Genomic DNA, 15,602 nt, shown 5'->3' with positions numbered 1-15,602 from the left:
TGCCCATTTTTCTTTTCGGTTGCCTACCTTTTCCCTACCATTTTGTAAGCATTCCTTAGGTATTCTGGATGTGAGTACTTTGCCAATTATATGTGATACAAAAATCTCTCCTTGTGACTTGCCTTTTCACTTCTAAATAGAATCTTTTGATAAACAAAAGGCCTTCATCCAGTTTATTGATCTTTTCCGGTTAGTAGTTTTCGTGTCCTATTGTGAAAATCTTTCTCTACCCCAAAGTCACGAAACCAGTTTCCTCTCTTATCTTCTAGAAACTTTATTGTTTATCTTCTGCACATCTATTTTTTTTTTTTTTTACTGAGTGATGGACATGGGCAACAAAAAAGTGTAGAGATCATTTGAGATGCTCTTGAGGAGGCTGTCATCCTTCAGAGCTGATGAACTTCCATCTGGTCAGTGGCTAGGCAAGGGCATTAGCAGTTCCAGGTCACTGTAACCCAGTCAGGGGTAAAGGTCATTTGAAGCCGGGAATCAATTCCTGTGAGGACTAGTCTGTTTTCTGGTGGCCTTTTTTTCCCTAAGGTTCTAATGCAGAGCCTAAGGTGTTTCCATAGTCTTCCTCAGAAGGATAGGACTCCAGTTTTTGTCAGATTCACTCTATCTTTGTCAGTCTGTCAGATGCTCTACTCAGCTTCTCAGGTGCCTTTTGGGGAAATGTGGCCCACCAAGTACCAGGCTCACCTCTTGGATTTCTTCCACCAGATTCTGGCCCTCTTCACTGCCATGGCATCTATCTGATGCCATTAAGCAGCCGATTTGGTTGTGTTTTATTTTATGTTTTTATCTTTTGCCTAGCTCTTGTAGCTGCTCTCAGTGGAAACAGTGGTTCAAATTATCTTGTTTGCTATTAACTGAAATAGAACACCCAGGGATTTTAAAAAGCCATATGTACTTTATCTACATCATGATTCAGAATGCATGTTACTCCCTGGGCTTGGAAAGGACGTGGAGAAAATTGGAGAGAGTTCACAGAAGAGTGACAAACTGCGAACGTGATAAGAAATTGACTCTTAGGGGCATTCAGTCCTGCACTTTCAACAACGGGTAGATTGTTCAGACATAAAATCAGTACGGAAACATTGGACTTGAACTACATTGTAGACTAAACGGACCTAACAGACATATGACTTATGGGATGCAGTGAAAGCAGTTGTAAGAGGGAAGCTTCTAGTGATAAATGCCTACATTAAGGAGAAAGAAAGATCTCAACTAAACAAACTAACTCCTCAAGGAACTAGAAAAAGAAGGAGAAAGTAAGCCAGAAGTTACCAGAAGGAAGGAAATAACAAAGGTCAGAGCAGAAATAGAGACTAGAAAATCAATAGAGAAGATCAATGAAAGTAAGAGTTATTTTACTGAAAAGATAAACAGAATTGACAAACCTTTTGTTAGACTAAGAGAAAAATAAATAAAAATAAATAAATAAAAATCAGAAATGGAAGAGGAAACATGACAACTGATAGCACATAAATACAAGGAGTCATAAGAGACTCCTATGAACAATTTTACACTAAAAATTGGATAACCTAGAAAAAATGGATAAATTTCTAGAAACCTACAGCTTAACCAAGACTGAATGAAGAAGAAATAGAAAATCTGAATAGCTCAGTAACATGCAGGAGATCGAATCAGTAATCAAACACCTCCCAACAAATAAAAGCTTCCCAGATCCAACCTCCTTTCATGATAAAAGAAAGAAGAACTTTCAACAAATTAGATATAGATGGAATGTATGTCACCATAATAAAGTTGGCTTCATTGGTGAATTCCACCAAACATTCAAAAAATTAATACCTTCTCAAACTCTTCCAAAAAATTGAAAAGTTGGGGACACTCCCAACTTCATTTTATGAGGCCAGCATTGCCCTGATATCAAAGCCTAAGGACACTACAAGAAAAGAAATTTACAGGCCAGTCTCCCTGATGAGCATAGATGTAAAAATCCCCAACAAAATACTAACAAACTAGGGCACCTGGGTAGCTTGGTGGGTTAAGTGTCAGATTCTTGATTTCTGCTCAGGTCATGATCTCACAGTTCAGGTATATTCTCTCCCTTTCTCTCTCTGTCTCTCTGTCTCTCTCTCTCTCCCCCCCTTCCCCTCTCTCTCTCCCTCCCTCTCCCACCCCCACTCACGCTCTCTCTCTCTCAAATAAATAAACATTAAAAAAACACTAACAAACTGAATTCAGTGGCACATTAAAAGGATCATACACCAAGTGAGATTTATCCCTGGGATGCAAGGGTGGTCCAACATAAGCAAATTGATAAATGTGATACATACACCACATTAACAAAATAAAAAATAAAATTATATGGTCTCAATAGATGCAGAAAAAGCATCTCTTGACAAAATCCAACAGCCTTTCATGATAAAAAATAAACTCTCAACAAAGTAGATACAGATGGAATGTATGTCAGCATAATAAAGTCCATTATATGACAAGCCCACAGCCAACATCATACTCAAGGGCAAAAAGCCGAAAACTTTTCCTCTAAGATCCAGAACAAGGCAAGGACACCCACTCTTGCCACTTCTATTCAATACAGTATTAGAAGTCCTAGCCAGAGCAATTAGGCAAGAAAAAGAAAGAAAAGGCCTCCAAATGAGAAGGGAAGAATTAAAATTATCTCTGCAGATCACATGATCTTATATATAGAAACCCCTAAAGACTCCACCAGAAAACCGTTTTAAAACTAGTAAGTTGCACTTCTATACACTGACAATGAGCTATCCAAAAAAGATATTAAGAAAACAGTCTCCTTATGATACCGTCAAAAACAGTAAACCACTTAGGAATAAATTTAACCAGGTAGGTGAATATCTGTACAGTGAAAACTGAAAAACATTGATGAAAGAAATTGAAGAGGACACAAATACATGGAAAGATATCTGTGTTCATAGATTAGAAGAATTAATATTGTTAACATATCCATACTACACAAAGCAATCTATGGATTCAATGAAATCTCTATCAAAATTCTAATGGTGTTTTTGTTTTCCACAGAAAATAAGAAACAATCCTAAACTTTGTATGGAACCACAAAATACTGTGAATAGCTAACGCAATCTAGGGCAAAATGAACGGAGCTGAGGTGCCACACTTCGTGATTTCAAATTATATTACAAAGGCATTGTAATCAAAATGGTATTAGCATTAGAACAGATATACAGGGGCACCTGGGTGGCTCAGTCGGTTAAGCATCCAACTACGGCTCAGGTCATGATTTCCTGGTCTGTGAGTTTGAGCCCCATGCCGAGCCCTGTACTGACAACTCAGAGCCTGGAGCCTAGATTCTGTGTCTCCCTCTCTCTCTCTGCTGCTCCCCACTCGCACTCTTTCTCTCTCTCCAAAATAAATGAACGTTAAAAAATAAAAACAGATATACAGACCAGTGGAACAGAAGAGGGAGCCCAGAAACATACCCTCACATATTGGATCGACTAATCTTCAACCGAGGCGCTGAGAATATGTAATAGGGAAAGGGCAGTCTCCTTGATAAATGGTGTCAGGAAAACTGGATATCCACATGCAATAGAATGAAACTGGAACTTATCTTGCACCACTCACAAAAAGGAACTCAAAATGTTTAAAGACTTAAGTGCAAGACCTGGAACCATAAAACTCCTGGAACAAAAAAACACCGGGGAAAGCTCCTTGACATTGGTCTTGACAGTGCGTTTTTGGACTTTACTCCACAAGCATAGGCAGCAGAAGCAAAAATAGACAAATGGGACTACATCAAACTAGAAGATTTCTGCACAGCATAGGAAACCATCAGTAGTATGAGAAGACAACCTGTATAATGGAAGAAAATATTTGCAATCCATGTATCTGATAAGGGGTTAATATTCAAAATATATAAGGAGTTCCTATAACTCAACAGCCAAAATCCAAATACCCCAATTCAAAGAGGGGCAAAGGACCTGAATAGACATTTTTCCAAAGAAGACATACACTTGGCCAACAGATATGTGAAAAGTTGCTCAACATCACTCATCACCAGGGAAATGCATATCAAAACCACAATGAGATCTCTCCTCACATCTGTTAGGATGGCTGTTATCAAAATGGGAAAAAAATAACAAGCCAAGTTGGGAGGATGTGGAGAAAAGGAGACCCTTCTACACTGTCGATGGGATGTAAATTCGTGCACCCACGGTGGAAAAACAGTATGGAGGTTCCTCAAAAAATTAGAAATCCGCACTCCCGTGTTCACAGCAACACTATTCACAGTGATGAAGATATGGCAACAACTTGAGTGTTACTAACACTGTATCGTATGCTGGAAATTTTAACATTTTCTGAGAGGGTAGATCTTAAGCGTTTGCACCACACATAGCCAGAAAGATGGTAACATGTGAAGTGATGGATATGTTAATTAGCTTGATCGTAGCAATCATTTCACAATATACACATATCTAAACATCTTGTACACCTTTCATGTATTCAGTGTTTGTCAGTCGTACTTCAGTGAAGCTGAGTGCGGAAGAAACTGACTCTTTGCAGGGCAACAGGAGTGATCTCTGAAGTCTCTGAACGTAAAGTTTAGTGACTGGGATTTCTACTTGTTTAGTTTGGAGGTGGGAGACCAAGAACGGAAAGCGTCTGAGGAATTATACCAGGAAGGTGCCCACGATCCATTCTATAGCTCCAGAGATGATTAAATGAGAAGACTTGGCTTTGGCTACAACAGAAGAGGATCCAGCTGGGCGGGAATGATCCCCACAAGCCGGCAAGAGGAAGCGTGGTACCTCCTTCCCGGAACAAGCCTGAAAATGGAATCGATGGCCTTCCGATGTAAGAGGAGAGGCTCAGTGCGCACATACAGCTCTCCCGGGGCTCCTGGAAATCACAGAAGAGATATTCGTGACTGCTTGCAAGACCAAAGCTGTAGTTTTCTCTGCTCCGACTCCATCTGTCTTCGAGTCTTGACCAGTACTTTCTGTGTCAGCAGATCGGCTGATAGCTGTTAATTTTCTCCTCGGCCCATAGCTCTCTAAAGAAAGGAGAGCTACTGCCTGGGGAGGGATTGGTAGAGAAACAGATCTTGAGGCCACCAAGGATTTTTCTCCCTAGAGTAACCTCCCCACCATCCAACTTTGGAGTGGTAGACTTCTGCACCTGCTTGATGAACTGAGAAACTGAGTAAAGACATGGGAGGGGGGCATGCCAAAGTAATTAATTCCGTGTGTGTGTGTGTGTGTGTGTGTGTACTTCCATATGTATATTTTCTCACCAAGTAAACTCTATGCCCAATGCAGGGCTCAAACTCATGACCCTGAGATCAAGAGTTGCATGCCCTACCGACTGAGCCAGCCAGGCACCCTACCAGATATATTTTTTTTTAATTTTTCTTTTTTAAATTTTTTTAATGTTTGTTTATTTATTTTTGAGAGAGAGAGAACGCAAGCAGGGAAGGGGCAGAGAGAGAATCCCAAGCAGGCTCCAAGCTGTCAGCGCAGAGCCGGAAGCAGGGCTTGAACCCACCAACCGTGAGATCGTGATCTGAGCCCAAATCAAGAGCCAGGCACTTAACCAACTGAGCCACCCAGGCACCCCTATTTTTTTAATTGTTCTAATAAAAGCCTTGGAGTTGAGAGGCTTTTCCAGTCACGATGTAAGAACGGGTTATTAGGAAAAGCACTCAGCGCACCTGAGTGGCTCAGTAGGTTAAGTGTCTGACTTCTGCTCGGGTCATGATCTCGTGGTTCATGGGTTCGAGCCCCGCATTGGGCTCTGTGCTGACAGCTCAGAGCCCGGAGCCTGCTTCAGATTCTGTGTCTTCCTCTCTCCCTCTCTCTCTGCCCCTCCCACTCCCTCGCTTGCTCGCTCGCTCGCTCTCAAAAATAAACAAACATTAAAAAAATTAAAAAGAAAAAGAAAAAGCACTCAGATGAGAAGAAGCTCTTAGAAATTAAAGTTTCTGAAATGAACCCCAAAATGTAATGGATAGTTTAATTACATGGTGGAGACCAAACTGTTGATCTGGAAGATGAAGTTGAGGAAGAGAATCTGTAAGAATTCAAGCACAAAGTCAGAGATGTGCAAGAAAGGGTTGCAAGACAGTGAGGTTACAGCCAGAAGGTCCACAGTCCTTGAACAGAACATGAAAGGAGAAGGCAAGAGACCATGGAGGAAAAAAAGAAGCAAAGAAAGAATGAAAGAACATTCCAAAACTAAGGAGGAAAAGCGGGGCTCTTCAAGGCTTCCAAAGAGAAAAACTGGCATCCTCTAAAGAGAACGAACCAGGGGCACCTGAGTGGCTCAGTCAGTTAAGCATCCGACTTCGGTTCAGGTCATGATGTCACAGTTTGTGGGTCCAAGCCCCACATCGGGTTCCATGCTAACAGTTCAGAACCTGGAGCCTGCTTTGGCTTCTGTGTCTTCGTCTCTTGCTGCCCCTTTCCCACTCACACTTTGTCTGTCTGTCTCTCTCTCTTTCTCTCTCTCTCAAAAATAAGCATTAAAATTAATTAATTAAATAAAAATAAAGAGAAGAACCCAATGTGGCATCAGCAAACTTGAATGTTAGAATACCATCTAGCATTGCCAGAGTTCTAGGATGAAAAGAAAAAACTCTGAGCCTAGAAAAAAAGACAGGTGGCTTTCAGACACCCAGGAATTCACAAAAGTTTGGCACTGTGCAGACTCTAGTAGAAGGGGGGAAAAACCACCAACAACATAAGGATCAAACACAATCAAAATCAGACCCAGCTAAGGAGACAACATTGAAGAAGAAACGATTTGTTATAACCCACAAGAAATGTACAAGATCAAAAGGAAATTCAAAGAAGAGCTTGTATTTAGCTCATGTTCTCTTCTCAGGAACAAAGTTTAAATGACATTGTATCACATTTCCTTTAATAGTGTTCTAACCACTCTGCTGGGTTACTAGCGAACAGTATTCGTTAAATAATATTACCAATGCTAGTTACTGGCTTTTAACATTTAGACTCAATCCGTAGACAAAGCACAGAAGCTTTACTTCTGACTTATAGAATAGAATGCAAATGTTACATGTCTGTAGTATAAAATTAAGTATAATAAAAATCAGGACAAAATGGAAAAGCCAGAGTATAGGGGCGCCTGGGTGGCTCAGTCGGTTAAGCGTCCAACTTCGGCTCAGGTCATGATCTCACGGTTCGTGAGTTCAAGCTCCGCATCGGGCTCTGTGCTGACAGTTCAGAGCCTGGAGCCTGCTTCCGATCCTGTGTCTTCCTCGCTCTCTGCCCCTCCCCCGCTCATGCTCTGTTTCTCTAGGTCTCAAAAATAAATAAACATAAAAAAAATTTTTTTTAAAGAAAAGCTGGAGTATAAATGAATTAAATGTACCGTCTTTCACAGGAGGGGGTTAAAAACCTCTGACTAAAGTTTATACATCAATAAATAGGAAGAAAAAATAAATAAAGAAAGAATAAATAGGAAGACACACATACACACACATGCAGTGGAATACTACTCAGCCATTAAAAAGAATGATATCTTGCCATTTGTGACAACATGGATTGACCTTGAAGCTATCGTGCTAAGTGAAATAAATCAAAGACAAATGCTCCATGATACATGATTTCACTTACACGTGGAGTCTAAAAACCAAAACAAAACAGAATAAAACCCAGATTCACAGATAACAGCGAACAGATTGGTGGTTGCCATTGGGGCCGAAGCAGGCTCCAGGTTCTGAGCTGTCAGCCCAGAGCCCGACGCCGGGGCTCGAACTCACAGACCGTGGGATCGTGACCCGAGCCGAAGTTGGACGCTTAACCGACTGAGCCACTCAGGCGCCCCTACTCTTTGGGATTTCTAAACATGTTTCGTTGGGTGTGTGTTCTCTTTGCAGGCATTTTCCTTAATCCTCTTTTCAAAGTTACTTGAAGCCCATCCTCACACACACCGGCCCCCCCTTAACCACCACGCTGCCCGCCTGGTGTGGCCTGCTCGCTCGGTGTCTGACCAGTCCCCAGGTATACGACGTAAGTACAACATGTCAGGGTTGTGTTCCTGATCATGGAGCCAGGGTAGTGTCTTCCTCAGGAAGAGGAAATGTGTTGCACGCAAGCCTCCAAACCCACAAGTTTTGCTTTTCTAAATAAGATGATTAGAAATGGCCAAGTTAACGTATGTTTATGTATTTTGCACAGTAACGGAGAAACCTTGTACCTGTACCTGTACCAGGTACCTTGTACCTGCAGGGCCCTGCGGTGTCTGCAGCCAGGGTGTAGGAATTCTGGATTTGGAAACAGAACAGCTACATTCAAATCCAAGCCCTGAGGCCATTTAAGTGTTCTTAGCAGCCTTAGTTTCTTGTGTGTAAAGTGGGCCTCGTTGTCTGGGCTTGGCTGTGAGATTAAAGGCTAAGGTATGGAAACATATGGTGAACCACAAAGTGTTTAGCAAACGTGAAGATTCCTTTCGCAAATGATTTCTTTATGTTGATATGGTTAGGTCCTTTCCGTTTTCAGATTCAGACTCAGCACAGTACGAAAAGAATATCCACACCGGTGGACATCTGAGCTTTGGGGCTGACTCGTGATCTCTTCACGGGGGTTGCTGGGCAGAGGGGTTGTGGAGAAAGCAAGAACCTACCTCCATAGAAGGACTGGAGGAGAGGGGAAAGGCCCTTCTTCCTCTCTCTCTCCTCCACCATCCTACATAACCATTATACCCCGGGAGAAAAGAACTCCTTATATTTATGTAGAGCTTTCCAGCTCACAAATGGCTCTCTCGGCCATACCGTAAATAGGCAGATACTACCATCTTACAGAGGAAGAAACTGCCAAGGTCCCAGGATTGGTAATTGACAGAGCTGTGACCCTAATGCAGGTTTCAGAGTATTAGTAAATAACCTGCAATTTACTTGATTAGTGTTGAGAAAGCAGAATGCAAAGCCCAGGTCTGAGCGAGAAGGGTCCTGATCAGGTAACGGGGCAGGGCAGCGGGCTTGGAAACCGTTGCATTCAGATGGTATGGAGGGGAAAATAGACACTGTAGCTGGGCAATAAGCAAGAATCCCTCCATACTGCCACTGCTGCTTTGGGCTGGGGTCCCTACCAGGGTCTCAGTCTGCTCCAGACATGGTGAGGGTTGCTATTGTTGAGAGAGGAGGAGCAAAGGGTCTTTGAAAAATTAATTGAGGAAGCCACAGGTGAGAGAGTGGAGGGGCTCCCTGCAGGCTTTTGAGCCTGGTGAGGGTCTTGGTCTGGGCAGCTCTCGTGGCTGTTTGACGCACTGTTGACCTCACCCATCACCTAGAGGGCGTTTGGACTTCCGGTTTATTTGGGAGATCTTGAAGATGTTCATTATTCACTGTTTGCATGCACCTAGGAAACCGTGTTCTTCCATTCAGGAAAGTGTGACTTCTGGTTATTTCAAACGCCCACGTTCCTGCAACACGCGCGTTTGCAAGGTTATTCCACAGCATTTTCCTAGCAGCCTTCAGTGGACAGCCTGTTACATAATTATTACAAGCCTCCAGCTTAACAAAACTTTTGTTGATCTTGTCATCTAGAATTGGAGGCTCTGACTTGGAAATCCCTCTCCACTGGGTTTTACTAGGTCCTTGTTTCGGAATGACCTTTCCTTGGGTACTCTTTGTCCGGGCTTGTGAGTTTCGTAATGGAATGGGTCAACATCCAGTCCCGTTTCCTCCTGCCGGTGAATTTCAGCCCTGCTTTCCCCTGCCAGGGGTCAGCGAGGGTCACCCAGGGGCTGGCGTCTGGGGGCCTCCTCTGCGCTGCTGTAGAGGGTGTGGCCCCATTTGCAGACACCGCCTGCGAACAGAGACACGGAGCGCGCTAAACCAGGGAACGTGATCTCATTTGTTGTTAAGAAAACTATCACAGGACAGATCGAATTTCAGGCCTTTCTCAACACTGGTGGAGAGCAGGAATCTGGGGAGTTTGGAGTGAGTTTTGGAATGAACGCTCTGAGTGCAGGATTGTTATTTAGTTGCACGTGTGCGCCCTGCGTCATTCCGTGAGGGTCTGAGGCAGCAAGCGAGAGGAGGCGCGGGCTTGCCTATCCAAAAAAGCCGGGGAGCACTGGCTAAGTGGAGTCATGTTGTGGAGCAGCCGTCATCACTGAGAAGCAATGCAGAAAACAAGCTCGAGCTTGTTACCAGCGAGTGCACCCAGACAGGCTGGGACAGGACAAGGAGCTAGGCAGACCCACAAGCCCTTCCTAGGCGGGGGCATTGAATAGGTACTCCTCTGGCACCTCCTGTGACTTAAGCACCTCGAGGAAGCGTGCTGAGAGGACACGGTCACATGCTGTGCCGGTTTCTCACCTAGATGGGAATTCAGGCATGGTTGGGGAGAATCTGCCCGTGGCCTTGGGCAGCAGCGTGACTGGTGCAGACAGGGGAGGAGGGAGCAGGAGGCTGTCAGGGAGGCAGGTTCCCGCGTCCTGCCCCGAGGACACCCTGCCACGTAGAGGATGCAGATGCCTTTTGAAGAACAGATGGCAGATAGGAGAGCAAGAGCGATGTGCCGGCGCATTTTAAAACCGTTTTTGCCATTCAAGAGAGGCGGCGCATTTTAAAACCGTGTTTGCCATTCAAGAGAGGCGCTCGCAGCGTTTGACCCTGTGTGCAGTGGGGACGGCAGGGGAGCGAACCGCCCCTTGTTTTGCTTGTTAAACCCATTAGAGGGTGAAAGGTTTGTGTCTGACCCCGGGCTGCTGCCTGAGCTCTCCCCCACGGTCTGGTCATTTGCGGAGGCTGCCACTCCGGCTAGAACGAACGCCTGCCTTGCTCCGCCTTGCCTGGTTTTTTTTTTTTTTTTTTACTCTCACTGCGGCTTTTGTCCATCCTCCTCCCGATGGGGTGATTTTTTCACATCCTTTACCTGGGTCCGACCAGCATAAATCCTAACTCTGCTTCCCACCAGCTGGGCAAACCTCGGGCACATTTCCGAGGTTGTCTTAGCCCAGGCTTTCTTCTCTGTGACAGGAGTGTTCCCGCCCTTCACAGGCAGGGAGGGGTAAGGATCAAATGAGCCCTTCCCTGACCTTCCCGGCATGCATAGAACAGATTGTTTGAGAAAACAGACCCTCCTTCTGGATGCCCCGCCGCATCTGTGCCGCAGGGCTTCCCATCAGGGGGGTTTTCTGTGCGGACAGGATATTTTCCATCAGGGGGGTTTTCTGTGGGGACAGGAAGGATATCGTAATTATGCTTTGACTCCTTCCCTCAATCACTCACTGGGACAAAGAGCGGCTCAGATGTAAATCAGGTGGGTTCAGGGTGGTTTATGGGGCCTCCTGCCCAGGGAAGAGGGGCCCTGAAACCTATCTGTAAGTTCACCCAGTGACCTTGCCCTGCCTTCCCTTGTGGGCTGGGAACCTGAAAGCCCCAGCTGGCCTCCCTTTCTCCCCTTGTGTCACTAACCTCAGCTGTCAGGCATTTGAAATCAGAACTGCTTCCTGGGGTTCAAAGGCTTGGTTTCCGGCAGCAGCACCTTGCCTTGAACAGCACGCTACAGTTTGCAACCTTCATGCACACCAGAGGCTCCGGGCAGGCAAGTTTCACGGGCCCGGGTTTTCAGACGAGGAGCTGAGGTCGGGGGTTGGCCCCAGCCCTCGGAAGATGCCGGTCTCCCATTTGTTGTTGTCGTTCGTTGCACTTTTCAGAACCAAGAGCCGCTGAGAGAGGAAGACTCCGACTTCATCCTGACCGAGGGCGACCTCACCTTGACCTACGGGGACAGCACAGTGACTGCAAACGGCTCCTCAGGCTCCCACACGGCCTCCACGAGCCTCGAGGGCAGTCGGAGAACCAAGAGCAGCTCCGAGGAGGTGCTGGACCGAGCCCTGGGGATGGGAGACCAGCCGGTTTCGAGCCGGGGCACGCGCCTAGTGTTCCCCCTGGAGGACAATGCGTGACTCCCCCCTCCCCCCACCCCAGAGCCTGCAGCGATGAGGGGCGGCCCACCGGCAGGGTGAGGACGGCTGCAAGCCCCAGGGTTGTTTGAGGCGGGGCACTGACTGAGTGGAACTAACGCTTCTGTTTTATTGGGGTCTGAAGCTATCTTAATAACCTTTACAATTTAACCCAAGATGGTGGGGCTAAAGTGTCTCTAAATCAAGACAGATGCAGACCTATTCCCACTTTTTCATATAGTAGTGTGCTGTTCAGAGTTAAACAAACAAACAAACAAATAGCATGCTTTAATGGTCTAACTCATTCACCTGCAGTATCTGAACAAGGTGTGGGGCGGGTGGGGGGGGGGGTTGGAGTCCCCCCAGGAGAGGCTTCAGATCCGTACACAGCAGTGCAAGCCTGGCTGGCTGCAGGAATAGCAAGGTGGAGGAGAGCAGGCTAGAAGAACGATCGAGAAGGAAGGCAGCTGAGACCGGACCTCCAAGGATGACAGGAAGCGGGTGGTAAATGGGGCGGAACTCACGAAGAAGCAATTGCCGCAGGCGCTTCTGGCACCGAGGGCTGCGGGACTGCGACCTCACGTCAGGCTTCTGGACTCTTTTTGCAACCCGGGTTTCCTCTAGACTGAAGAATGGAAATCTATCCGTGAACATTTCGACATGGGGAAAGAATGAGAATTCCTTCTCTGGAAGCCTCCATCCAGAAGAAGCTACCAAAAGCAAAACCAAAGGGAAAAATCGTGTTACACTGGTGGGTTTTTCACATTAATCTGGGAACAGCAGAAACTGGTTAGAAACTGATGACGAAAAATCAGTCAATTCTTCAGGGCCACCGTACAAGCTGACTGCCTGGCAAATGATTCCGAGGGCCGAGATACCTACTGTGGGTTTAGGAACAACACCGAAATTGGTTGGGATGCTTTTATCTGGGGACGAGAAAGCAAAAAGAAGCCTAGGAGGCAGTAGGCTAGTATTGGGGGGGCGGGGGTGGGAATCACACTGCGAACAAAATTAACTGCAAAAACGAAATACAGGATACTGTTCTAAAGACCCGAGTAGAATTCCAAACCTTGAGCCAACAAATGCATGAGATTTCAGCGGCCACGTGAGAAATTAGAGGCAAGTCCCTAGAAAATTAAGCATTATTCAGTCCGGTGGAACGTTCTGTCTACTGTAAGGTTAAGTCTCCGGATGTCTTGACACTTGAGTGCCATGTAAAGAAGGGTCGTCCTCTTGGTATCCGGGGAGGCTTGCACCAGCTGAATGGGTGAGCGTGGTTTGAAATTTAGGTTATTTGAAAACCCGATTTCTTCAAAAAAAAAAATGCTTTCATAAAATGTGGGCATTTTTCTTATTGTGGCAGACAGCATAGTTTGTGATAGTTTGTGTAAACCAGGCAAAAACTATTACTAGGTTGAGCCATATGAAATTGCTGATATTGAACCATTAAAAAGAAAAAAACAAATGGCAGTTTCATATGGTTCGATATAATATAATTAGATGCTTTTTATTCCCCCCCCCTTTCCTTTCTGTCTACCCTAAAGTCCATTTTGACTTTATCAGGGGCACCCGTGGGATTTGTAAGCTTGAAAAACAAGCTAAACCACATATCTAACCCCATGAGGCTCAGAATTACCTAGGCTAGTGAAGGACTTAAGAAGACCTACGAGCCACAGCCAGAGAAACCGCTTTTTTAGAGAGCCCCTGGATGGGAGGTCATTGTGTCGTGGGTGTTGTGTCAGAGTGCAGAGAGCAGCTTGCCAGGCTGGAGATGTGCATATGTGCCCGTGCCCAGAACCAGCACAAGTTTTATTCGGTGGAGTTCTCTCAGTAATGGCCAGTCAAGCCTATAAAGGTGAGGCTTGTGTGTATGTTGGGTATTTGCAGAGATGGATGGGCTGGCCGGCTCTTTGGTTGGGTCTTTATAAAGCCTTGTTTATCTCTTATGTCGCTTACTTGTTTAATTTTGGAGGAAAGAAACTACCGGAAAAACCCTGATATGGTTCATGAAAATAGCCACCCTGGCTGTTTAGGGACCCCCCCCCCCCGTCTTAATTAACGTCAAGGCTATGTTGTCATTAATGGTTTTCCAGGAAGCTTTCAGCAACTTAATAAGAAATCAAGGAGGAAAAATAACCAGAGTTCTCCATCCGAGGCCTACGTCGATCCACAGATTGTTGTGTTTTCCCCAAAAGGGTCTTGTAGTCTTGACTGCAAACCTTTTATTTGGACCTACTTAAATATAAGCAAGTGGAGATTTGCCAAGACCAAAATTTTGCTAGGGTTGTAGTTACTTGGTTGGATTTTTTTATTCAGTGGATAGGAGTAAGTCACTGACCTATGGTTCTAATTTTTGTTTGCAAGATGTGGGGAATAATCCTGACCTTACTAGAGGTCCTGGGAAATGAGTCCATTCATTGAAACGCTTCCGTGTTTCTAGAAGTACTATGGCTATGATGAGTGGGGGAAAGTGCGTGCCACTAAGCCCAGAAACCATCTAACGCGAGGCCAACTATCTGCAGCCAGCCTGGCCTAAATCAGGTTGAAACGGCTGAGTGCATCCAATTTCACATCTTTTTAACACGTTTAACATCTTATAAACATATTTGTTCCAGGTTGGGGGGGGGGGGGGGGGGGTGACAGTTCAGCAGAGCTGGATAATTCTAGCACACAAGTTCTCAACCATGGCTGCCCATTAGGATTACCTGGCTAGTTTTTTTTTTTTTTTTTTTTTTTTTTTTTAAATATCAGTGCAAGGGCCCTATCCTCAGAGATTCATATTCGGGAGGCTTGGAGTGGGGCCTGGCTTCCGTGCTTTGTTTTGGATCTTCAGGGATTCTAATGCACAACCAGAGTTGCGAGCCTTGTAGCCTAGACCTTGCAGTGGACCCTATTTGGAACCTTAAAGGATGGCCTAGCAAATTAAGTTTCCTTTAGTTGCAAGTCACGTGGACCACCCTGAGGGTTGACCAGTAACCCAGCCTTGACGGCCGTCAAAGAGTTTCGTGTAGACACTCTTGGCAGAACTCCAGAACTTTCTCCCTAAAGTACAACTGACGGCGTCACATTTGAAAACCTTAGTGCGTGAAAGGGAGAGAAGGGTGATGTGAGGGGATGTATTCGGGTGGGGGGGGGATGCAACACCTGTCCTCTTTGCCCCCACTTGTGGAAAGAAAAGGGGTTCGGTCTTAACCGAGCAGCCAATGTCAAGTGGAAGGTTTTGGAGAAGCTGGCTGTTCCACTCAACGTGCGACTAAACGGGGTCCCCTTTGCGGCCAAGTCAGCTTTCTTTCTGGCCACACTCAGCTTGCCCCCCCCCCCCCCCCCACTTGCCTGCATCCACCCTGGAGACCTCAGAGTAGAGGTTGGGCCTGCGGTTAGTGCAAGCTTGTGACCCCTTCACGCTCACGCTCACGAGGCACCGGCGTTGCCAGAGGGGAGGCACGAAGCCCGGCTGTCCCTTTTAATACTCTTTTCAAGCACTACAAGGCGACCCGAACTTTGTCTCCTCCGGAGGGCAATCTGGACTTTAAACGAGGCTGCGTTTCCTCCTAGGAAGCCAATCTAGGAAGAGCGCGTACCACGGTCTCTGCCCATCCAGGGTACTCCCTGGGGCGGCCAAACAGCACTGACGCCTTGCAGCCGAAAACCACACTGCGACATCAAATGTCTCATCAAGCAGACAGCAAGGAGCTTTCAGGCTG

General features: G+C 45.8%; 1 protein-coding gene across 3 annotated transcripts in view; it reads left to right on the top strand.

Annotated features, from left to right (window-relative positions):
- SLC9A7 (solute carrier family 9 member A7) overlaps positions 1-14,635 on the top strand; it is a 136,752-nt gene extending 122,117 nt beyond the window's left edge. For all 3 annotated transcript variants that reach the window (XM_049644587.1, XM_049644585.1, XM_049644584.1), the window contains 2 exons: positions 7,889-7,994; positions 11,650-14,635. In XM_049644587.1, coding sequence (XP_049500544.1) covers positions 7,889-7,994; positions 11,650-11,901 — 358 coding nt within the window. In that variant the 3' untranslated portion in view covers positions 11,902-14,635. The remainder of the gene's footprint in view (positions 1-7,888; positions 7,995-11,649) is intronic.
- The last annotated feature ends 967 nt before the right edge of the window (positions 14,636-15,602 follow it).

This window comes from Panthera uncia, chromosome X (genome assembly GCF_023721935.1).
Source record: "Panthera uncia isolate 11264 chromosome X, Puncia_PCG_1.0, whole genome shotgun sequence".
Classification (NCBI taxonomy): Eukaryota; Metazoa; Chordata; class Mammalia; order Carnivora; family Felidae; genus Panthera; species Panthera uncia.
The sequence above is the reverse complement of the archived record's forward strand: the minus strand, read 5'-3'. Positions and strand labels throughout refer to the sequence as shown.